Source organism: Mustela lutreola, chromosome 9, assembly GCF_030435805.1.
Source record: "Mustela lutreola isolate mMusLut2 chromosome 9, mMusLut2.pri, whole genome shotgun sequence".
NCBI classification, from domain to species: Eukaryota; Metazoa; Chordata; class Mammalia; order Carnivora; family Mustelidae; genus Mustela; species Mustela lutreola.
This window is the reverse complement of record NC_081298.1, coordinates 23,198,202-23,224,635: the sequence shown is the minus strand read 5'-3', so window position 1 is coordinate 23,224,635 and position 26,434 is coordinate 23,198,202. Positions and strand designations below refer to the sequence as shown.

General features: G+C 41.9%; 1 protein-coding gene across 3 annotated transcripts in view; it reads right to left on the bottom strand.

Annotated features, from left to right (window-relative positions):
- LOC131807761 (ubiquinol-cytochrome-c reductase complex assembly factor 1) overlaps positions 1–26,434 on the bottom strand; it is a 97,652-nt gene that overhangs the window by 21,139 nt on the left and 50,079 nt on the right. For all 3 annotated transcript variants that reach the window (XM_059133412.1, XM_059133413.1, XM_059133415.1), the window contains exon 7: positions 24,935–25,043. In XM_059133412.1, the coding sequence (XP_058989395.1) occupies positions 24,935–25,043 (109 nt within the window). The remainder of the gene's footprint in view (positions 1–24,934; positions 25,044–26,434) is intronic.

The window sequence follows — 26,434 nt, the reverse complement described above, 5'->3', positions numbered from 1 at the left end:
TATTGCATGATCTCCCCTTCTGTGAGGTATCTAGGATAGGCAGAGAGGCTGTGAGGAGTTGGAGAGAGGAGAAATGAGGGAGTTTTTGTTGTGGATGATGAAAAAATTGATATAAATAGTGGTGACGGGTATGTAATATTCTGAATGCATTTCATTCAATGCCACCAAATGGTACTCTTGTGAAGGGTTAAAATGATAAATATTATGTATATTTTACCACAATTAAAAAAAAAGACAGTTCCAATTACAAATGATTCTTCTCACACAAGAATTTCAATCTGTGACTTAACCATGTGTATATATTGAAGCCTCTCTTAAAACAGTTACCCCCAGATTCACAGACCTGTACCCCTGGGGATAAAAATATATGTTTATAAAAAATAAAAAATTAATAAAATAAAAAAATAAAAATAAATAAATAAATAAAAATTAAAAAACAAAACAAAAACAAAAACAGTTACCCCCTTCTAAGCAGTAGTATTAGGAAGTAACTTACGTTCCTTGCTAGTCCAGGTGCAGAATTCTACACTGCCTTATACACATTTGCTAAGCATATATGGAGTGTCTACTATATTTAAGACATTATGGTATGCAGTGGACATAAAGGATGAACGAAACACAGTAGCTATCCCGAGGAAGTCTGTGATCTCATGTGGAAGACAAAACACGCACAAATGAAACACCTCGCACACTGTAAAAAATGGCAACGGTGAGTCTGGGGGCTGAAAGGCTTCAGAGATGATGCAACATTTATTATATTGGGTATTAAAGGGTGAACAGGGATTACTACTTTTCAAACTGCAAGAATGGTATGTGCAAAGCCACAGAGAGGTAAACAAATACTGCATTTGCAGAAGAAAATTTGTAAGAAAAAGGCCACGAATGGAAAGCAGCAGGGAAAGGGAGGCAGAACTGGAAAGGCAGTATCTGTTTGACTGGAAATGACCCTGAAGGCCACAAGAAGAGGTCTAGGCACAGGGGAGTTACATGAACAGATTTATTTCTGAAAATTAGCCCTAGAAGTATAAAGTACAGACCACGAAGTCAGGGGAAAGGCCAGAGCTAGGAATACTGGAGAAGGCTGCAGCGATGGCCCAGGTGAGAGTTGGTAAGGAACTGAATTAACATAAGTGACAACAGGCATAAAGAGGAAGGCAGGCCTTCCAGAGAAATGCAGGATCAGGATTTGTACATAAGGATCAACATGATTTGATTATCAGGTGGATGCAGAGGAGAAAGGTGAGGAGGGCATGCCTTGCACATAATTAGACCTCCCTGGATACCAACTGCAAAAAGAATGCAACAGCTATTTGTAATCATAAGCTGATGACTTTCTGACCCTGGTCACACTCAGGACAGACAACAAGTCTTATAGGGTTTTAGCAATCACAGTGCCCTCAATGTCTCCTGTGCTGTGGTAATGGAAAATCCTACTTGAACAAAATGTAATATGAGCAAGATGTGTACTTAGCTTGAGCTCGGCAGGCATCCGCGGTGGAGCAGGAGTAAACACTAGGGCCGAGGAGCCTGATCCCCTTTCAGTGGAAATGAATCAGTGGATATCATTCCTCTGGGTTCTACCTGCAGTCACGAGGTCTGATTGCTGTCAGCAAGATGCTGACACACCTTAGGTTTCCGGAGACACTTGTAGGCTCCCAAATGCACCATGGACCTCATGACTGCCCATATGAGCACAGGAAAGCTGCAGGCACAATGCTGCTTTCTAAGTGATTTTTTATTAAATTTAGGCAGACTGGGGACAGTGGGAAACCATAGGATGCTTGTTCCCCATCAGCACTGGCCATCTCAAGTGCATAGACATATAAGCAGAACAGATGAAAATGGACAATTAATAAGCTAGTAAGAGCCTGAACACTAATGGAGCCTGGGCACTGTCATTTGTCCTGGGTGCTGAGGATCTAAACATCCCAGAAGACTGGAGGTAGCACTGTCCTTTCCCACTCAGCAAGTCCAAGACAGGCATCATGCTACCCAGAAAACATTCTCAGAGGATCCAAAATCTACCTCTTCCCAATCTTGAGGTTCCTAGCTCTTTTACCAAACAGTCCTGTCTTCTCCTTCTCTGCAGTAATGGAGAGCAAAAGAGAGGTACCACCCTAAATCACAGAATCACACAGGTTAACTGGTGACTCCAGCTGGGCAGAGGAGGTCAGACCAAAGTCTATAACCCCAAAAGGTGAAGTGGACACTTCCCTTATTCTCCATGGGTCATACACAATGCTTGTCGTTCACTGCTGTCTCCTTACTGCTTACTGCTCTGAACCACACAACTTCCCAAATACCGCCCCTGTGGTAACCTCAGAAACAGGCTGGTCCCTGCTGTGGAGATTAGGAAACAAAGGTTCAGAAAGATGAGTTGACAAGTGTCAGTCTGCTCAGAGATGGTGGAGATGTTCACAGAAACACAATGTCATCTGATTCTTAGTCCAACATTCTTTTGTCTTAAGGCTCAAACAGAAGTGCTATTCTGCTGACAGAATCCTGTAGAAGTATCCTGGGAAGGGCTGGGTCTGGATTCCGGAAGAAGCTCTCCTGCTCTAGTAATGAGAAGGGCAGTGGTGAGACAAGCAGGAACGTTCAGAATCCCAGAAAATGGAATAGACACTTGGCTTTATGAGCTCTGAGAGTGGCCCTCATCTCTACAGGTTAATTCTTTTTGTCCTCTTTTTTCAGTAAAATATTGCTAAAACAGTAAACATTTTATCTAAAGGAAAAAGAAAACCTCGGTTGGAATGCTGTATCTGGTAAAGAGCTGCTCTCTCTAACGATCTGTATTCAAGTCCCACTCAGAACTTAGAAATGCCTGGAAATCTACGCAAACTCTGGGCCCACACAGCTCCATTTCCCACCTTGTGACTGTGCAAGACATATCTCTTTGAGACAGTTTTTCCATTAACTATGCAAAACTGCCTTTCTTTTTTCTATTTACATCATCACATCTGATACAAATACTTAATAAGTAATAAAATGAAGAGCTGCAAACCTTTATCTAGCCCCCCAGGCACTCTTTAAACAGTCTCACACATGGTAACTCATTTAACCCTTCACAATACTTTAAGTAAGGTGAGGTAGGTACTAGAGTTATCCCTATTTTACAGAGAATAAAATGGAGGCACAGAGACTAAGGTTCTTGCTCAAGGTCACACGGCTGGCATGGGATCTGAGCCTCGTCTGACTTTGGTGTCTAAGGGCTCTCAACCACTGTGATTCTGCCTTAGAAATCTGGTTACAAACCCAACCCATTCCTCCACCTGTGCAGAGGGCTGCCAGTCTCCATCCCTCCCTTCAGCGCCTGGGGGCTGCCTAGTTTCTAGCACCATCCTGTCATCACACTCAGCCCTGTGCTCGGCCAGCTAGCTTCTCTAGAAAGTCTGCAGCAAAAAGATAACAAAACAAAAAACAGTTGAATTCCAATCTTACTTGTTCATCTATTTAGTTCAGAACCTAACCTAGAAAAGATTCCACCTCATTTCTCTTTTTGGCATATAAGCCCTGTAAGATCATTTCTCTCTGGTACACTCTCTATCAAAGGCATTTGGGGATTAGCATGCGAACATTAGCAAAAATGTGCCCTAAATAAATAAGTGAGTAAAACAACCCTTAAACAGAGCCATACAATTAATAATGCTGCTTGAACCTGAAGGAGAAAAAAATTCAATAGTGCCTTCATCATCGACAAATGTATATTCAGTATTAACCACCCACCACACACGTTCTAAGAGTCGAGGCTACAGCAATAATCAAGAGACAATATAGGGGCCCCCGGCTGGCTCAGTAGATTGAGCATGTGACTCTTGATCTCAGAGTCTGAGCCTCACATTGGATACAGAGATTACTTAAAAACAAAATCCTTTAAAAAAGGAGGAGAGGGGCACCTGGGTGGCTCAGTAGGTTAAGGCCTCTGCCTTAGGCTCGGGTCATGATCTCAGGGTCCTGGGATCGAGCCCCGCATCGGGCTCTCTGCTTGCGGGGAGCCTGCTTCCCCCTCTCTCTGCCCGCCCCTCTGCCTACTTGTGACCTCTGTCTGTAAATAAATAAATAAAATCTTAAAAAAAAAAAAAAAAAAGGAGGAGAGAGAGATAATACTTGAATTCCTAGAGCTTACATTTTAGGAAGGGGAAAGACAAAATAAAATATATAGAATGTTAGATAGTAATTTTATTTTATTTTTTAAAAGATTTTATTTATTTATGAAAAGGGGAACAAGGGAGAGGAGGAGAGGGAGAGGGAGAAGCAGGCTCCCCAGTGAGGCCGATGCAGGGCTCCATCCCCAGGACTCTGGGATCATGACCTGAGCCGAAGGCAGACGATCAACGACTGAGCCACCCAGGCGCCCCAAGACAGTCATTTTAGTGCTATTGTCCAAATCCTATCACTCAAGGCTCCTAAAATGAGAACTGCCCAGTGCTGTATGTATGGTGTTCTGATATGGGGCTAAGATAAGAGTCTGCTATTGCTAAAAGCTGGCACGCACTGATGTAAAGGAAGGAGAAATTGCTCTAAGACTGAAGCAAGGATGTTTGATGGAAGCTTTAATGTATCTTCCTGGAGGACAAGGTCACACGGTAACACCTGTATCCTCAGCACATGGCAAGCACTGAATGACACTTTATGCAAGGGCACAGCATCGGGGGATGGTGAGGAAGGGAGAGTGGGAGGCCCCCTGCCTTCCTATGTATAGCTCTGCTCTGCACCACTGTGTCAAGTAGGAAAGAGTCAAGGGGATAGTTGAGGACAATTAATCAAGAAAATATTTTTCAGAATATGCTTACCCATATATTTAGCATAGATGTTTCGATACCTGTCAGGACTTTTGTTTGCTTTTTTGGTTTTTTGGTGCCAAAACCCGGGATCAATACCTATTAATTTTTGAAAGGACTGTCTTTACTTCATTTTGCTCTTCCCCTGGAGCTTCTTGCAATGCAACAAAACCACTTGTTCGATGAAATCAAGCACCATTTCCTGTGTACTTAAAATGCGCCTTGCTCTGTGCTGGGCCCTGAGGAGGCTACTCGAGGATGCCCCATGATCCTTGCACTGGAGAAATTTACTATCACACTGGCAGAGTAAGACACATCAAGCAGAGTGGTTCAGGAGAGTTTCCTGTGGATGGGAAGAGACTGAAGGAAAAGTTCTGCAGGCAGAAAAGATAATCAAATGATGGTGAATTACAAGGAACCCTGAAGACAGGGTAAGGGGATGGTGTATAGCCAGCAGGCCCTGGGGAGCCACTGTGGGTTTCCGTGTGAGGAGTATTTGACATAAGCAGTGTTTAAGAAGATGAGCCAGGCCGTTGAATGATTTGCAAGATGCATCTGAGATGAAGAGAGATGACGGGCAGGGGATCTGTGAAGCACCCAAAAGTGAGTTGAGATAGGAGGTCAGGACTGGCTCTGTCAAGTAAGGCAGCTCAAGTCCACAGAGTGGCTGTGGTTCCTCCTGCTCCTCTGAGGACCAGACATGTCACATGTATGGTGCCTATCACTGCCACTCAGAAAAGAGCAGCTACATAGATGCATCGATGTGGAGAAAGAAGTTGCTACTTTCCAGCTACGCCCCTTCAGATCTAACTATGACCACAGGATTATTCACCCAGCATTTTAGGGAAATGGGGAAGAGGGCTGTTACAACTGCCTCGCCAATCCAGAAATACTCACAGCACATCCAAGACAGCTACAACCCATGTCTATCCCTACTGGACCCTGGTGTGACGCCTTAGCTTCCAGAACTTTTTCACGTAGTCCTCCTGTCCTGAGCAGAGCCATTGCCCTCTGGTAGTGCCCAGTGCAGGGTTAAACCCACAGGAGAAAAGAGCAGACAGGTGCCTACTTCTGGTAGGACAAAGAATGAGGGGCCCTAACAATCTTGCCATACCCTAAGAGCCCCCCACAGGGCTACTGCAAACATTCCTTCTGCTGAAGACACAATTTACAAAAAGTCCCAGTGAAAATGCAGTTGTTATCTGGGACCATTAAAACATTACCCTATTAGCATCCATTAACAATTTAGCATGAATCAGTTTATGAGGTAAGGTAGCAGTAGAGAACTGATTCTCATTCGGATAATGAGTTAGGAACAGACTCTGTGAGTTCACTCATCTACTAACATATCTGATAAAGGCTTATTAGTACGTACTAAGCACTGTGCTAGACACTAGAACACTGACTTTATGAGAAAAGAATCAAAAAAGATCTGTGACATAGAAAGACAAACGGAGGGAATGTATGGCAGCTCTAGAGAATGGCAAAGGTGATAGTATGATGTAATGAAAAGAACAAATGAATCAGCAGTGAGTTTTAATCTCTGCTCTGCTACTGTGACCCCAAACAAGTCATTTTTTTCTTGCCAGGACTAAGTGTTCTCCACTGGAAAAGATTAAATCAGGATCATCTTTGTCCCTGTCAAACTTCTAGGAGATTGCCAACCACTGAAGTGGCACAAAATACCAACCTTGACTGCTTTGCAGTTCTGACCAGTGCGGTCCAGCCCTGAATAGGGCTTCCTGCCATCAGCTGGAGCAGTCTGGACTTCCTTAACGCAATCCCTGGGGGGCGTCACCAAGTGGGATTCTTCCGCCATCCATGTCTATCCATGGCTTCAAACCAGACAACTCCAGCATGTTTTAAATTCCACACTGGTCCCCAAACCACGTTAGTCTTTCCTGGGCCTTTGAGCTGAGGATAATAGGGAAAGGGCCAGTTCTTCCAGGGTTACAGAACTTGGAGATTAAGTTCAAAGTCTGACAAACTGCTATTCCCTCTTGTGAATTCCACCCTGGGTTAGAAACCTATTATCTTAATGGATTTTTTTTTCAAGCTGGAAGGGCTCTTAAAAATAATATGGTCTAGGGTGCCTGGGTAGCTTGGTCATTGAACATCGGCCTTCCACTCGGGTCATGATGTCAGGGTCCTGGGATCGAGCCCCACATCGCAAGCTCCCTACTCAGTGGGAAGCCTGCGTCTTCCTCTCCCACTGCCCCTGCTTGTATTCCCTCTCTGTCTCTCAATCAAATAAATAAATAAATAAATAAATTTTTAAAAAATGATAAAAATAATAATATGGTCTAGGGGTGCTTGGGTGGCTCAGTCCATTAGGCGTCCAACTCTTGGTTTCAACTCAGGTCATGATCTCAGGCTCAGCACTAAGCAGGAAGTCCACATGGGATTCTCTCTCTCCCCCTCTCCCTTTGCCCCCCAACCCCCACCTAGCACTCTCATGTGAGTTCTCTCTCTCTCTATCTCTCAAAATAAATAAAGAGAGAGAGGGGCACCTGGGTGGCTCAGTGGGTTAAAGCCTCTGCCTTTGGCTCAGGTCATGAACCCAGGGTCCTGGGATCAAGCCCCACATCGGGCTCTCTGCTCAGCAGGGAGCCTGCTTCCTCCTCTCTCTGTCTCTGCCTGCCTCTCTGCCTACTTGTGATCTCTGTCAAATAAATAAATAAAATCTTTAAAAAATAGAGAAAGAGAGAAAGAAATAATCTGGTTCAGGCTCTTCACCTGACCTGCTGATTAAATGGTAAAAACCAGGTTTAATTCCTTACCCTTTTGACTCCAAAACTAGTGAGTGGTTTTTCAACTCTCCCATCCTCCTTCCTCTAAAAGGAGGAGCTTCTTTGGCAAGGCAAGTTGGGACGTAAAGCACAGCTGATGATAAACACTTTTTGTCTTTGAAAGAGAAGAGGTAGAGCCATAAATTATCTGTACTCAAAATTCCAAAGACACTAGAATTCATCTGAAATCCAAAGAATCTTAGCAAAAGGGCACAGGACAAGGATGAAAGGAGTAGTATGGGGGACATTGAGCATGCCACTGAGTGCTTAATGGGAATGGTCTCCTACTTCCCCATAACCAGGAATAAACCACAAGCCTGCTGATTCTTAACCCCAGCAGCTGAACTGCCCAGGGCCCACAAAAGGGGCAACACACACAGTTTACACCTTTTATTATTCTGATAGAAATTTCTCTCCTGGGAGCAGAAAGGGGTCAAAAGTCCAAAACCAAAAATATATATCTTTATAAGTCAGAGCAAAAGAAGCATTACAGCAGACAGTTATTAAAAAAAAAAAAAAGCCTTAGTGAAGAGTGGAGTAGGAGGTGTTAGAAAACTCACTCCAAGTAATTTATTCGCTGGGAACCACAAAGGGCTTTCCCAAGAACAGCAAAAACACCATTAATTTCCCCAGTACCCTCCTTTCAAAGGGCTCCAAACACTTCACACATATCGTTTTAAATTGTCCTCAAAGGCTCCAAAATAAGGGGTTACTATTTCCCCAGGTTCGGATGGAGAAACCAAAATATTCATGGCCGCCCTGCCCTGTCCAAGTCATCCTAACAGATTCAGCCAACATCCACTAGGGCCTGAGGGCCTGCAACGTCCATGACCCATGCCATGCAGAACAGGCGATACAAAGATGAAAGATAGAATCTCTATCCTCCAAAAAGTCAGAAGCCAGTGAGGCATGACAGATATGGACATAAATCATTCTGAAGTAAGGCAGCCGATGGTAAGTGTTATAGAAAGGGTCCAAACAGTGCCCATTTTATCAAGTGACTAAAATGTGCCACACACTGTGCTAGGTCTTTACTAGCATCACATTGTTGAAATCACACACTATGTGTGACTTATCTTACAGAGAAAGGAATGGAGACAATGAAACGTAAAAAAGACTTGCCCAGGGTCTTAAGGCCACATTATGGCACAGTATGAACAAAACCGAGATCTGTCTGGCTCCAAAGCCCATTTGACGGGAGATAAGTGCTTGGGAAGTTACACACACAAATACATGACAGCAGAATGCCCTTTTCTCAGACCCAGAGGAGAACTCCTGTATAGGAAGGAGGCCCCTGCTGGAGATCCCCAGAGAAGGTTCCGGCTTGGTGACAGCTCTGCAGAGCCTAGCTGGTGGGGGTAACCCCTGCCTCTTTAGTCAAAACTCCACTTTGGAGGCCAAGGAAGAAAGATTTGTAGGAAGAAGAGCGTGTGAAGCAGCAGGCCACTGTCTGCAGGCCAGATAGGTTAGAGAGAGGATGATCAGCTTTGGGGAATCCCTGAGTCTTAGCAAGGTTAATATAAATAGCTCTATTTTAAGCCCACAGGACAAGAAGCAGATGGGGGAAAGAGAAGGTCCTCCAAATTCTAGAAGCAAAGTTGAGCCCGGAATTTGGAAGCCTAGTCACCACTCCAGCCTTCTTCCCATAATGGGATCCTTCCGTAATTGTTTTCAAATCTTAATTTCAACCTAACAAAACAATAATAAAAACCCTCTAATGCGGGCACCTGGGTGGCTCAGTTGGTTGAGCGTCTGACTTCTGCTCAATCGTGGTCTCAAGGTCCTGGGATGGGTCTCGTTGGCTTCCATGCTCAGCAGGAAGTCTGTTTGCGCCTACCTCCTTCCACCTCCTTCCACTCCGCTTGTGATTACTCTCTCTCTCTTTCTTTCTCTCAAATAAATTTAAAAACAAACAAACAAAAAAAAAAAACCTTGATGGAACCCAATACTTCTGTGTATTATTATCTTCATCAACACAAATGACTTTGATCCTATCAATGCATAGGTTAGTCATTAGTTCATGTTCTTGTATTCTAACTACTTCCGAAAAAGGTTCAGGTCGGCTTATAAAAAAAGGCCATGTGGTATGGCCAAAAGAGCAAAAGTTTGAAAATCAATCAGATCTGAACTTGTGACTACTATGGTGGCCACAGCCAAGTTCTTTAAAGTTTCTGCTCCTCAGTTTTCCTCAGCTGCATAATGGGTAGACTCACCTCTCTAACCAGGCAATTTGTGATTGAGATGAGATCTGTGAAATGTCTGCCAGAATTGGGCCCACAGTTAGACCTCTCAACCAAAAAGGGGGAAAAAAACCCAAAAAGGTAGAAGAAAAGGGTTAATAAAGTGTAGGTGTGAAAGAAGAAAAAAGGTAATGAAAAACTGTATCAAATACCCAAGTAAGAGAAGCTCTGTAATTTCTGGCAGCCATGGCAACAGGGAAGCAGGGTTGTTATACCAATCGCATCGTTAAATAAAGGGAAACATAAGTTCATCAGGACAGAGAAAGTTCTTAAATTCTAAATGCACAGAGGCACATCTCCAGTCGAGTGGATGTAGATGTGCACACATACACACACACGCGCCCACACCATTTTTCTCTCCACAGGAACAGGGCCAACGGCTCTCCAGAGCCCTGCTGCCCCCTGACAGCACACTGCTGCTGCATGCAGGGAAGTACTTCAACAGTTAAAACATTTTTGTGCCAATATTTTAAGAGTGCAGAAGGTTCCAAATTACATGTAAAATAAACAATGCCAGACTGTGAAAACTCTTGGCTGCAACATTCTCTGATGTTAACAAGAGTTTCTTTATTACTGTAACCTTTCAGAAGTGAATAAAAATTATTTCTCTGCCCTAGTTTTGCCCTCCAGTAAAAGGGAAGAGAACAGTGACCATGGAAAGAGCTGTACAATGACCTCTCATGAAGGCGAGGAGGCTGGGAAGGGGGCAGTTTAAAACACAAAGCCTTCCGTATATGTTTTCTAGTCAAAGGTTAGAAATTTAGTTTGTGCTGTGCTGATCATATTGTAAAATTTTACGTTCCTAATATTTTTATGTAACTAAAATCTTCAGGGGGGACCAGAGGACATTTGCAAGGAGCCCAAACTAAGCTGATGCTAAGAGAAAACCCAAATCTTGATCAAGGCTTCTTGGCCATTCAGGGAACCTCATCACTCTGAACTGAGTCTGAAGTACCCTTAAAAACTGGGAAGAAGATCTACAGGTGGCCAGGACTTAGGTTTTTTTGCAGACCTTTGAGTCAATGAATCTCTGAATATTAGACACACAATCTCAAAATGGGAGCTCATCTGGATAAAGAGTCTGCTTTCAGCACTGTAGGAAAAGGAAAAAAGTCACCATACGAAGGCAAACATGCTCTCACACCATTCTGCCTCTACCTATACTGTTCCTCTGCCCAGAAGGCTTCTCTTGTCTGTTAAACACTTATCTGAAAAGATACAACCCAAATGTCACCTACCCCAAGCTTCTCTCCTCTGGGCCTTCTCAACAATTTTTAAATATCATAGTCTTTTAATACTGTAATCACCAGCTTATATGTTTGTCTTCTCCTATAAGACTGGGGAGTTGGGGACAATATCTTCATCATCTGTGTATCTCCAGTGCCTAGCAGAGTACCTGAAGCTAGCAGGCCACAATAAAATGGAGGGATAGATGGGTAAAACCTTGTTTGTGTCTGGGAACAGAAATCCGACAGAGAATGATGAACTGCTAAAAAAACAGAACACAAGCTCTGGGATTTAACACAAGGCTAGCTTTTCAGACTCTCACAGAATTGCGGAATGTTAAGTCTGGAAGAGAATTTAGAAATCATCTAACTCTCCTCCCCAGAGAAGTGAGCTGATTTGACTTACTCGAGCTCACCCAGAGTGGGCCAGGCTGGCCAGAACTCCCTCCATTATGCCATACCACCCATCCATTCTCTTTACTATAGAAAATTATAGGTGTAAATATTTATTTGGCAGTTGAGAAACATGATAAGACTACATATTACAGAACATGATAAGACTACATATTACAGAATGTTATTTCATTATAAATAAATAACAATGGGTGTCATGCTAAAATTCCAACAACTTGATACAATGCACTGTTTCAAAAAAGTGAAACATAACTTAACCGTATGACCCAGCAATTCCATTCCTAGATAATATGCCCAAGAGAACTGAAAGCCTATGTTCAAACAAAAATATGTACATGAGGGGCACCTGGGTGGCTCAGTGGGGTAAGCCTCTGCCTTCGGCTCAGGTCATGGTCTCAGGGTCCTAGGATGGAGCCCTGCATCGGGCTCTTTGCCCAGTGGAGAGCCTGCTTCCTCCTCTCTCTGCCTTCCTCTGCCTACTTGTGACCTCTCTCTGTCAAATAAATAAGTAAAATCTTAAAAAAAAAAAATGTACATGAATGTTCACAGGAACATTATTAATAAAAGTAAAAAAAAAAAAAAAAAAAAGGAAACAAACCAAATGCCCATCAATTGATAAATGGTTAATAAAATGTGGCATATCCATACCAAGGAATGAAGTATTGACACACGCTACAGCATGGATGAACCATGAAAACATGATGCTAAGTGAAAGGAGCCAGACAGAAAAGGCCACATATTATAACTCCACTTACATGAAATGCCCAGGATAGGAAAATCTATGGAAACAGAAAGTAAAGTAGTGGCTGCCAGGGGCTGGGGGGAGAAAGGAATGGCTGGAGTGACTGCTAATGGGCACAGGGTTTCTTTCTGAGGTGATGAAAATGTTCTGGAATTAGATAGTGGCGATGGTTGCATAACACTGTGAATGTACTTAAAAAAACCCAAAACTTAAAATCATGACTTTTATGGTAGATTAAATATAACTCCATTTTTTTTTAATAAAAGAAAAAAGATATAATCTCTGTCCTTTAGGAGCTAACAATTTAACTGAAGGAGTCAGGACCAACATACAGACATGCTTATTAAGGACTCAGAGGGTCAATAATGTGCAAGTTAGAGGAAGAAAGAAACAACACTTAAATTAAAAATCTTAATGCTTGGGATGCGTGGGTGGCTCAGTGGGTTAAGGCCTCTGCCTTCAGCTCGGGTCATGATCCCAGGGTTCTGGAATCAGGCCCCTCATCAGGCTATCTGCTCGACAGGGAGCCTGCTTCCCCTCCTCTCTCTCTGCCTGCCTCTCTGCTTGCTTGTGATCTCTGTCTGTCAAATAAATAATAAATGAAATCTTTTTTTTAAAAAAAATCTTAATGCTTACGTTAGAGCCATGGTTCTGAGTGATGACCTTTTCGGGTAGCACAGACCAGTGATTAAGAGCGTGGTCTCTAGGTTGTGAAGTGTGTAAGCCTGACGATTCGCAGACCTGTACCCCTGGGGCAAATAATACATTATATGTTAATAAAAAAATAAGATAAAATAATTTTTTTTAAAAAAGAGCATGGTCTCTAAAGTCTGGCAAGTTTGGGTTCCAATCCAGGCTCTAATATTTACTGTGTTAAGACTGATTAAATTATCTTTCTGGTAGGTTGGAATAATGGTCTCCCAAAAGGTTATCTACAGCCTAATTCCTGGAACCTGGGAATGTACCTTATATGGGGAAAAAAGGACTCTGCAGCCATGATTAGATCAGGAGTCTTCAGATGGGGAAGTTAGTCTGGATTATCCAGGCGGGCCCTAAATGTAATCACATGTACACTTAAAGAGGGAGGCTGGAATTGGAATGATGTGGCCACAAGCCAAAGAATGCCAGCGGCCATCAGAAGCTGGAAAGGGCAAAGAACAGGTTCTCCCCTATAGCCTCCAGAAGGAGTACAACCCTGGTAAATCTCAATTTTGGCCTCATGAAGCTGATTTCTGGTAGACAGAACTATGACAGAATGAATTTCTATTGTTTTAAGCCACCAAATTTGTGCTAAGTTGCTACAGCAGCTACAGGAAACGAATCCACTAACCTCTCTGATCCTAGCTGCCTTCATCTACAAAACGAGGACAGAAATACTAAGTCACAGGTAAAATTGTGTGTAAAATGTAAAATTCATACGGTGCTTATGTGCCCAGCAAAGAGAGAGTTCTCGGTAAGTGTTAGCTACTCCTGGGGGTGAACTGTTTCTGCATTGTGCTGAAATCCCCAACTTTCACGGGGCACCTGCCCACGCCCACACCCTACTCCCCTCAGCAGGGAGAGCAGGGAGAGCCGGCAGTTAGGAGACCCAAGTTCTGCTCTTCAGTTGGTTTCTAACAGATTTAGTCCTCTCCTCAAGCCAGTCTCTCTGTTAGTTAAATGACCAGACCTCAGGAGAGCAGTGGACCTCTAACCGGAGGGTCTATTAAAACACAGACTATACAGCCTACAGCCAGAGTTTCTGATGTGGCAGACTGCAGGTGAGGCCCGAAACTTGCTTTTTTTTTTTTTAAAAAAAAAAGATTTTTATTTATTTATTTATTTATTTGACAGACAGACAGAGATCACAAGTAGGCAGAGAGGAAGGGATGCGTGGGTGGCTGAGCAGAGAGCCCAATGCGGGGTGATCCCAGGACTCTGGGATCATGACCTGAGCCGAAGACAGAGGCTTTAACGCACTGAGCCACCCAGGCGCCCCGAAACTTGCATTTTTTAGCAAGTTCCTAAGTGAGGTTGAGGTTACAGATCTGGAGACCCCACTTTTGAAAATCTCTGGTCTAGAGTATTTCAAAGTTCCTTTCCAGTTTTAATAGTTTAAGACACCCCATAGATGCCAGCATTCAAATAATAAACACTGCTGTATCAGGCTGAAATAGCTTCACAACGAAGTTCTTTTCCTATGTAAAAAAGTGAGGGATGGGAAAATATGAAGTCCATGGTTAAGGACTAGTTTTAACTTTTGAACTAGGCAGAATGAAAAATCTTAAGCAATAGTGGGAACAGGAAGGGGTTGTCCCCTTATCCAACATGCTGGCCCCATTTTAATTTATCTTAATCCCACCTTTCTGCCTTTTCACCAGACCCCTCCCCCTCACGCCCTCCTCCAGAAACACATGTAGGTGTCTCCTGGATTCATTCACTGGCTGTGCTGGGCGCAGTATAATACCGCCTTTGTTAGTCTCCGGGCCGGCCTCTCCAAGCAACCGTGTTCAGTCTCAGTGTTCCTCTACTCTTAAAAAAACACAACCAAGGAATCTCTGAAAAATAATTGTAAAATCCACTAAGGCAAATTCAGACGATGTGGAGACATTCAGACTCTAAATGCTGGAAAAAGAAACAAATTCAGAACATTGTTAGCATTCTCACCTGTCCTTTTTTTCCCCTTAATCTCTATTAGTCCTGTTGAGTAGGAAGCCTCTGCCGGATTGGATTAGAAACTCTGAATAAAAGGGGCCTCAGGCTGGGGACTGCACTGAAGAAATGGAATGTCTCGAGACTCAAGGAAAGCTGTCCTCTTGGCCTATGGAAGTCCTTGGTAAGAAGACCAAGGAGAAGTATCTGGACCTGAAGTTGACTAATCTCCTTCCCGCACCCTGGGAGGGATCAGGGTATAATAAAGGGGACAATGGGCTGGGAATCAGCATACCCTAGTTTGGGTCCTCATTCTGCTGTTTTGTAGCTGCTTGACCTTGGGCAAATCAATGAACTTTTCTGGGACTCCATTTTCTCACCACAGAAAATGAGCCAGTGGGACTGGATCTATAGTCCTTATTTTAAGAGGCACATCAGAAATCCTCTGGGGTGACTTTTCAAAATACATATATCTGAGCCCCTCCATATTGAGAACCATGGAACGAGAGAATCTCTGAGGTATTCAATCTAACTTTTTTTTTTTTTTTTAAGATTTTATTTATTTATTTGACAGAGATCACAAGTAGGCAGAGAGGCAGGGAGAAGCAGGCTCCCTGCTGAGAAGAGAGCCCGATGTGGGGCTCAATCCCAGGACCCTGGGATCATGACCTAAGCCGAAGGCAGAGGCTTTAACCCACTGATCCATCCAGGTGCCCCTCAATCTAATATTCTAAGGTTTGTCTATTCTATAAAGTGAATGAGAAATATAAATGATGAAAGAGCCAAGGAACCCCAGAGGCAGGGCAGGGAGAAAAAAACAAAACTTTCTCAGGGAAGTGTGGGTCAAAGAAAAGGAATCCAGGTGTGATAAGAGATCATTTATTAAGTCAGTATTTGGGAGATAGTGCTGCCCAATCACTAATAATGGAAGCAAGGACCTGTGTCCACCCAAGTGCCTGAAGGGCGACCATGTCAGGCATTCTAGGTAAGACACCAGGAATTCTAGGATCCTCATCCCGTCTACTGGGCGTGACCTATACAAACCCACAATTATAGGACAGCGCTACAGCAATACAGAGAAGGGAGTGGCCAAATATACCAATATTACAAGCGGTGGGCGAGGGGCGGGGGGGGGGGGCAGCCGGGGCAGGGGGTGTTGCTGGGAAAAGCTTCCTGGAAGAGGTACTATCCAGCTGTGTCTTACAGTGCCATGAAAAGGCAAGACAGGTGTGAAGGCCACTTCAGACAAAGGGAACTGCATAAACAAAAGCCCCAAAGCATAAAGGAACATGGTGTACTATAGCATCAGTGAAAACCTGGCATGAGTGAAACCTGTGTTTGAGAGTGTGTGTGTATGTGTGTGTGTACACATGCACGCATGGATATCTGTGTATTAAAGAGGTCTCTTAGCAATCAGACTAGAAAGATGAGCTGGGGCTGGAATGTAAAGATATCTTTCCTCCCCTTCCCCCTGCCGCCACCAGTTTTCACTCTGAAAAGTTTCAAACTTACTTAAAAAAATCTAAGAGCATTACAATAAAAATCTGTATAACTTAGATTCACAACTGTTAATATTTTTAACATTTGCTTCAGCTCTCTCTATATATACATACACATGCCCTTTTATCTTTTGCTAAACCACCTGAAAATATAAAATTATTTTGGGAGTGCCTGGGTGGCTCAGTAGGTTAAGCGCCTGCCTTTGGCTCAGGTCATGTTCCCCAGGGCCCAGGGATCAAGCCCTGCTTTGGGCTCTCTGCTCAGTAGGGAGCCTGCTTTTCCTTCTTCCTCTGCCTGCCTCTCTCTGCCTACTTGTGCTTTCTCTGACAAATAAATAAAATTTTTAAAAAATAAAATATCAAATCATTTCATTTCTAAATACTGAACACTGTATCTTCTAAGAACATCCTCTTATATGACTACGAACCATTCTATATACCATTGCTAAGATATCTCAATTTCATCCCTCAGATTTCTAGACAGAGGGATATCATCAGACATGGAATTTGGAAAAACCTCTGGTGATTTATATGGTGACAGGGTTCACTAGAGTGAGGCAAGTCCAGAACCAGTTAGGAGGCCATGTGCAATGAAGGAGAGATGACGAGGGTTGATATGAAGTAATGGAACAGAAGACAGGAAAAAAAAAAAAATCCAAAGATATTTTGGTCAGAAAAATGACAGGACAGGGGTGCCTGGGTGGCTCAGTGGGTTAAGCTGCTGCCTTCGGCTCAGGTCATGATCTCAGGGTCCTGGGATCGAGTCCCGCATCGGGCTCTCTGCTCAGCAGGGAGCCTGCTTCCCTCTCTCTCTCTGCCTGCCTCTCCATCTACTTGTGATTTCTCTCTGTCAAATAAATAAATAAAATCTTTAAAAAAAAAATGACAGGACAATTTGGGTGCAGAGAATGAGGCAAGAGTTGAGAACTCTTAAGAATTCCAGCTTGGAGAGGCTAGACTGATGGTGACAATGTCTGAAGTGAACCAGGAAACAGGAAGAACAGGTTCATGGAGCTATTTATCCCATCTCCCGAGTGAGATTTATTTAGGAGAACCATTACCAACACCTGCACGGGAGGTGTGGCAAATGGCTCTGGCTGAGGCCAATGCACACAGTTCTAAGCAGTACTAGAACTTTGGTACAAAAGACATCAAAGAGAGCAGCGCACCATTTCAGATACCAGAGGAATTAAAAGACAAATATAAATTAGACCTCAGGAAACTCACAACCTGTAACTGAAGGTAAAAGCAGCCATGAGAGAGAGAAGCCATCATGTGCATAGAGAGGAGCTTTATGCTCTATTTAATTTCAATTTCAGAAAGGTTTATAACTTCTCTTGCAGGGACAATCCCTGAAATGAAGTGAGTCCAGCATGCTGCCCAGAAGGACACGGAAACTAAGCTATCACATGGGCATTCTGGCTGTATGCGCCCAGGCAGCTGATCAGTCCCAAAACTGCCTAAAGCACACATTCCATGCAGCCTTGCCACCTCTTGAGACCTGGGGTCACGAAACTTGTGCAAAGAAAGAAATGCATCTACCAAAGATGCATCTCAGCAGGACCCTGCTGAAGTTCATGAGCCAATCCCAAAATGAAATTGCTCTGCCGTCTAAGAATTTAGCCTTCTTTCAGCTAATAAACAAATATCCATTCCAACAGCCTAGGACATTCAAAAACTTTCAATAAAGACATCTGATATCTGGCAACAAACATGTCTTATCTTATTTTATTTTATTTTATTTTATTTTATTTTATTTTATTTTTTATAAACATATAATGTATTTTTATCCCCAGGGGTACAGGTCTGTGAATCGCCAGGTTTACACACTTCACAGCACTCACCATAGCACATACCCTCCCCAATGTCCATAACCTCACACCCCTCTCCCAAACCTCCTCCCCCCAGCAACCCTCAGTTTGTTTTGTGAGCTTAAGAGCCACTTACGGGGGACGCCTGGGTGGCTCAGTTGGTTAAGCCGCTGCCTTCGGCTCAGGTCATGATCCCAGCGTCCTGGGATCGAGTCCCACATCGGGCTCCTTGCTCCGCAGGGAGCCTGTTTCTCCCTCTGACTCTGCCTTACACTCTGTCTGCCTGTGCTCGCTCTCGCTCGCTCTCTCTCTGACAAATAAATAAATAAAATCTTTAAAAAAAAAAAAAAAAAGAAAAAAAAAGAGCCACTTACGGTTTGTCTCCCTCCCAATCCCATCTTGTTTCCTTTTTTCTTCTTCTAAACCCATAACCCCTCATGTTGCATCTCTACTTCCTCATATCAGGGAGATCATATGATAGCTGTCTTTCTCCTATTGTGTGTTTTATTTTAAAGGCCTCAAGCCCAAGGAATTGCTCAGAATTTACACCCCACCGTTCTTATTGCTGGCCACAAAACTATGCCCTGAAAGTGGTCCTTGCCTTTTAAAACAATACCTATGGATGGCAGTGAGTGTTAATTCTGACTTAGAGGTGCAAACTATAGCAAAATTTTTACTTCATGGTAAAAGAGAGGAGTTTCAAGATTTCTGTGGGGAGGTAGGGAGAAGAAGGGAATGGTATTACAGAGGCCTGAAAGAAAATTTCCAGAAAAACTGGAGTATGTATAATTCTTATTTTTACCACCCTTTATAGATTTAAAGTCTTTGTTAGTTTAGAAACATAAACGGCCTCATATATAAGTTGTTGGTTTTTTTAGTCAAATCCATTAGAAGATGTGAAAGCACAGAAAAAGAAATACTTGAGGGTCAAGGAAACAATTTCTCATTTCTTTTTCTAACAATATTTAAGACTAACAGAGCAAACAAATATGCGCAGAATGAAAAGGGATGCCTCTCCACCACACTTTTTCTAATACATATAGTGGGCTTCCAGAACAGTCCTTTGTTGTCAGTTCTTTACTGGACAAGCATTCAGCCAAGGGGCAAAGACAAGTACTTTGGAGAATACAAAGGCGGGGGGCGGGGAGAGGCCCGGGACCCAGTCCCCAGGGAAGTTACCTGGAAAGTAATCAATACTCACGAATAACAATGATACAAAAGAGAACTGATAAGACCCAGAAGAAGGGTATAGATAAATTACTAAGGTACTTCCAGCTAGGGACAACTGGAATTGGCTTCCAGTATGGGGTGGAGGGATGTAAAGGAATTGAGGCTGAGGTGTTTAGGCAACCTGTGTTTTGTATCGCGTGGGGAAAGACGCAAGACCGGAAGAGCAAGGCATTCAGCTCAGCTGGAGGGAAGAGTGTGTGAAGCAAGGCTGGAATGTGATGTTCACTGAGTGCTTACTATGTGCCAGGCACATGTGCTAGAAGGTTTTACATATTTACAGTTCAAGAAGAGCTAGAGGAAATGAGTTTGGAAAGGTAGTCTGGAGTGTGATCACAGAGGACCTTGCAAAGCAAAATGCTGGTTCTAAGAAGAAAAGGAGAATTTTACAAAGGAGTCCAGTTCAGCCCACAGCTCCTCCACCTCTTTCTAGGTCTGCTGCACCCATGAGGCAGCTCTGCTAGCGAGGACAGGAGACCTTGAGATGACAGGAGGCTCATCCTTATTCTGGAATGGTGCTGGCAAGAAATCATCTGAAGTCCTAATGAGACAACTTGCATTCCAGGGACCACTGATAAGGATAAACTTGGAATTTCTTAATGCTCCTTCCCACCTAGTCTCCAACTATTGGAAAGCTTAAACCTGCTCATTGTAAGCCACAAGGTGGAGATGTCTGGCAGAGCAGAACTAAGAGGAAGTCGTTTAGCCAGCCTAAGGTTACCATTAACACTTTGAGCCACTGCCTTGAGCTAATTTTTATGTTTGTTTTTTAAGTTTGGTTGAAATGTCACAAATGGAAAAATTAACTAAAGCACCCGGGTTAGCCACAAGACTGGACACACCTGGCTGCAAACCCAGCAAAAGAAACTTACTTCATTAGTAGGAGAGGCAGAAAGTGAAATTTACATCTGAAATGTGCCTGCACCAAGAGAAAGCACTGAGGCCAAAGGCGCTGTCTGTTTTTACAGCTGTGTCAAGTCTTAGTTCTCTACTCTTAGCAACACTCAGGAGTGAGGCAAGGGCCCAAGGAAAAATGGTCTCCAGCCTCTTCAGCTGCAACTCAGCTCACAAAGGTTTTTAAGAACCAGTTAATGAAATAAAACAAGACCAGATGAGGTGATATAATGAACTTTATTTCCACAGCTAATTTATATGTTTAAATCCCAAATAATGTTTTTTTAAAAGTTAGAACACTCTAAATTATTGATGTGATTTTTGTAACCTCAAATTTAACACTCGCATTTTATACCAGCTTCACTAATGATATATGAGTCTGCCTTGTTTTTCACAATAGTTGGGCTCCTAAAAAGCTGATAAAAAGCAAAACATTTTTAATAAAAATTTCCCCACCAAATAAGACTGCAGTTCTAATTTCAAAGGAGCTCTTGAATCAAATTTCTGATTCGTCATTAATTCACAAGTGGTTCCACTCAAAGTAATTGCCTCTAAGAATTCTTTGGCATGAAAAAGATCACCACTACATTGATCAGTCTTATAAATTCTACTACTTTTTATATGGGTTTTCTTAAAGATGTACACCTGGGATGCCAAATTATACGGAGACAGATTTACAAATTACCACCTTCTAGTCAGATTTTCTGAGGCACCCCAATAACTCACTTTTTTTTTTTTTTTTTAAAAGAAACTGAAGCACAGAGGAGGAGAGACGTGGCCGCCAGAGTCAGAACCAGGCCAGACTGTCTCCCTTCTACTTTCCCCAGCCGCACGTCTCTAACTTTCCCATTTCTTTAGGCTGTACACACAAAAGGCTGAGAACCCCTCTACACACACAATCACACTCTACACACACAATCACATAACAAAAGTGATTAAAATATAATTTTCTTGCCTGTGTAAAGGGTGTCTACCATGAGTTTGAAAAGGGGGTGCAGGGGAACCAAGTCAATTATAATAGAAAAGCAGTACTGGTAACTCCCCAACTCTTTCAAACGTGTTATTTTTAAATCACCATCTTTTATTTATAGTCTTTGTAACTACACTGGGCTTGGCATTTCTCTTCATGCAGGTGAATTTACAAGTCTGTACTTGGGGAGTATTATGGATCGTCTAAAACCTTGTTATTCAAAGTGTGGCTGCCCCATCCTCACCCTGCTCCACCTATGGTGCTGGCATCAGCTGAAACTTTCTAAAAATTTAGGTTGGGCTCCACCCCAACCTACTGAATCAGAATTTGCATTTTAACAAGATTCTCCAGGTGGACCACAGGCACAATAAAGTTTGAGAAACACCTACCTAACACACTTCTCAAGAGGACATCATATCTAACAAAATTTAGAAAGAAAAATAGTCGGATAAAATGGAGGGGGGAAAAAAAAAAGAAAAGGAAAAACTAATTCCCACAAGGCTGTACTGATGTACACATGGACTACAAACAAATAAATCAAGCATCATCCATCTGATAAGTGGGCTTTAAAATAAAATTTCAGAGGCTGAAATTAATTTATTCATTCAACAAGTATTTATTCATCCAATGTTTCCTATGTAAGCAAAAACGTGTGATTAAGACTGGTCTCCTGCCTTTATAAAGCATACAGTCAAGAGGAAGTAACATTATAAAGTAACACAGAAGATTCAAAGTGCTGGAGATTGTGATGGGGATATTTATGGAGGTCCAAAGGAAATTGATGGTGGAGGAGGGGTAATAACTAAAATGCTCCTGTAGCTCGAGAATCAGTAACCTATGGCTCACTAAGCCATGTGGCCCACACGGCTCTAGCAGTCTAACATCCAGGCACGTTTAGTCAATAGTGACAAGAAAAAACAGGCTAAATAATTAGAAGAGCTACTGTGTCACTGCATGGCATTCAGCCAAGGCTTTGGCTGGCCAGGGGGTGTCACTGGTTATCATTAAGTGATTTGGTACCAGCAGCACCACCCTATGTCCACTGGGTGCTGCCACAGAGATGGACAGTAAGTACCTGAGCGCATGTGGAACACTTAGCTACAGGAATAGCTTCAAGACTGCTGACCCACTCTGGGTAGCAAAGACAGCAGAAAGGCCTGATAGTGAAAAAAAATGAACAACAAACTAAAGAACAAACACACTTCCAAAGACAGTACTCACTGACTCTGAAACAAATAATGATGATGCTGATAGCAGCTAAAACTCTGACAAACGCTATCCTCTTCTTGGAATGAACAGAAACGCCAATGGTCTACTGTCCCAGAGAAAGACATGTAAATGTCACTGGAAACGTCTTAAAACAAACGGATGTCCACTGTGCTTCCTATACATGCAGTTCCTCCAAAGACATGAGGATTTGGAAATATCCTCTCAGTAAGAAACCATCATCTCCCTGATTCAGCCTCAAAGACCACAATTTTACAAACAGAGCACATAAGCCTATGATACCATTAGACAATGATGTAAGAGTATGTGAAAATAATTACAATAAATACAACATAGGGGACGACCTCCCACTTAACTCTTAAGCAGCACGGGAAAAATTCTCCAAGACATATTGTTGAGTGAAAATAAAATTAAGTACATATTAACTGTATATTAGTACACAGAAGATGATCAGGTATAATCCAATAGACAGACACAAAAACAGTATTATATTTTTTCTGTAGATAACATAGAAGAAAGCCTTAAAAAATATACACCAAGTAGAAACAATTTGAATTTTAAAAAACAATTTTAAATATGGAGGTTCCTCAAAAAGTTGAAAACAGATCTACCTTACAACCCATCAATCACACTATTGGGTATTTACCCTAAAGATACAAATGTAGTGATCTGAAGGGGCACGTGCACCTGAATGTTTATAGCAGCAATGTCCACAATAGCCAAACTATGGAAAGAACCTAGATGTCCGTCAACAGATGAATGGATAAAGAAGATGTGGTGTATATACACATATGTGTATACACACACACACACACACACATATACCTATAATGGAATACTATGCAGCCATCAAAACCCCCAAAATCTTGCCATTTGCAATGACGTGGATAGAACTAGAGGGTATTATGCTGAGCGAAGTAAGTCAACCAGAGAAAGATATGATCTCTCTGATATGAGGAATTTGAGAGGCAGGGCAGGGGGCTGTGGAGTTAGGGAGGAAAAAAATGGAATAAGATGGGACTGGGGAGGGAGACAAACTATGAAAGAGACTCTTAATCTCACAAAACAAACTGAGGGCTCCTGGGGGTGGTGGTGAGGGGAGTAGGGATAGGGTGGCTGGTATATGAACTTTGGGAAGGGTACATGTTAGGTGAGTGCCGTTGAAATGTGTAAGTCTGATGATTCACAGACCTGCACCCCTGGGGCAAATAATACACTAATGTTAATTTAAAAAAAAAAACTTCATTGCCTTCAAAAAAAAATGAAAATAAAAACAATTGTAAAGTAAAAACATATCTAATATAGGAACACCTGGCTGGCTCAATCATTGGAGCAACTCTTGATTGCAGGGTCAAGTTTGAGCCCCACATTAGGTACAGAGATTACATTAAAAAAAAAAAGTCTTAAAACAAAACCCATATCTAATACGTATCAAGATAAAAAGCCAAGATGCAAAACTGTGTATGGTTAAGCCCATTTGTGTTATTTATAATTTGCATTTATCTAAGAAACAACTAGAAGGATACACATCAACTCTTAACAATGGTTACCTTTGGGGGGTTGGGATGGGGAAAGGACACTTGTCTTTACATTAAATACTTTTTACTGTTTGATTTTTACTCTATGAATGTGTACTTTTATAATACATATATAAACTCTGTTTACTCCTCAGTCCGTAGGGAGACCATCTTAATGGAAAAAAAAAACAAATAAACCCATTTTGTGATCCCATCTGCTTTAGACAATCCTAAACTGGGAGGCAATGAAATGGGAAAAAACAAGGATTACAATCTAGTAAAATATGGTCTAAACACAAAAATATACAATATACCCAAAGGAAAAGATTACTATTTATATAAACAATCTTATTCTAATGTTATGATTCCATTTCCTACACTCTATGCTTTACACACACACACACACACACACACACACACAGAGTCACACACAATCCCCCTTTCTCAGTTAACTGTTAAATGTACTAATGTACATCTTCAGCAGATACCCTGCCAAATTATTCTAGGTTGTTAGTGATCAAGGCGCTTGTTTTTCAGTTCCTGAGGACAGTGCAGGCCTGATGCCAGGGTATTTCCATCAGAACAAATTTAGAGGAGGACTGGTTCAAAGACTGAATTGGTGTCAAAGGCATAGCGTCCTAAAGCTCAATTATTTGATTTCCTCCATTCAACAAATCCATCCCTCTTACCACCATTATTTGGGCTTAATAAATCCATACCCATACACACACACAGGATGTCCTCACACTGACAAACCATAATAATGTGTGCAAACACAAAGTCTCCATGGCATGTCAGTCTCCACAGAGGCAGAAGCAACTCTAGCTGAATTACAACCTGACATTAGGCAGCAATACACAGAAATCTAAAAGCAAAGCCATTCTAGAACATATACAACGTCAACTCAAGTCAGGCAATCCCTCACTGGAGTTCTCCAGGACCAGAATCTGACAGCATTTCACTTACCCCCATGACTCTGCCACGCTGCTCAACATCCTCCCACATAAAATGAACTATGATCCGACACATGTATTTCCCACTCCGGCCTTCCTGCTTCATTCGGACTAGACACATCCTGGGTGGGAAGAAGATATAAAGAGTAACTGGCTGTTTGCATTCTTTGTATCATACATTTATACTGAAGGTCAGTTCATCTGAGTATTTCAGGAAACAGAATTAAAAAACTGTAAGTGATCTTATTTAAAAAAACATTCATTGAGGTATAACATAAATATTATAAAGTACACAAATCTTTAGTGTATAGCCTGAGAAATTATATATTATATATTATATATTATATACATATAAGAAGCACCCAGATCAAGAGAATGAGATTATTCGGAGCACCTCACTCTCATACATGCAAGTGACCCACATTTAGTTGTTAGAAGATAAGCAAGTCAAATCTTTCATTTTACTGAATAAAAACAGAGGCTACACAAAGAAAGTAATTTGCCCAACACCACTGAGTAGTCTGTAAAGATGGACAGAGCGCTATGCTGTCCAACGCAGAAGCTACTAGCTACATGTGGCTATTGGGCACTTAAAATGTAACTAGTTCCAACTGAAATGTAGCATAAGTTTAAGATTTCAAAGATTTAGTTCAACAAAAAGAATACAAATACCTCAAATTTTTTATACTGCTTACATGCTGAAATATTATTTCAGATATACTGAGTTAAATAAAACCAATTATTAAAAATAAATTTCATTATTTTTTTACTTTTTTTAATGGAGCTACTAGAAACTTTTAAATTCAATATATGAGTTGCACTGTTTGTTTGACAGAACCTATTTAGAACACAAATAAATAAATAAATCTTTAAAAAAAAAAAAAAAAAAAAAAAAGAACACCAATCACAGAAAGTACTATGATTTCACCTACGTAATTATCAAAACGTATCCCCCATTAGCATATAAGTTCCACTGAAGGCAAAGATCAAGTATGGGCTGTTTTGGGTTTTTTAAAGATTTTATTTATTTATTTATTTGACAGACAGAGATCACAAGCAGGCAGAGAGGCAGGCAGAGAGAGGAAGGGAAGCAGGCTTTCCACTGAGCAGAGAGCCTGATGTAGGGCTCGATCCCAGGATCCTGGGATCATGACCCAAACCACAGGCAGAGAGGCTTTAACCCACTGAGCCACCCAGGCACCCCTGGGCTGTTTTGGGTTTCTTTTTTTTTTTTTTCAATAACCATTGTATATCCAGGGCTTAAGAATAGTAGGCATTTAATACTTATTTGCTAAATAAATAAGTGAATAAAACATCTCAGGTTTCGTTTGGGCTTCTTCTCCTATACCACATTGCCTCTAATCAGTCCATAAGGGTCTCTGCTTAAATCTTCCATAAGAATGTAAGAATTGTATTATATTTTATTAATTAGTAAACATATATTATACTTAACTATGTGTAAAAATACAAACAGGGACATTAACTTTTCAAACTAGTTCCTTATCTCACTCTT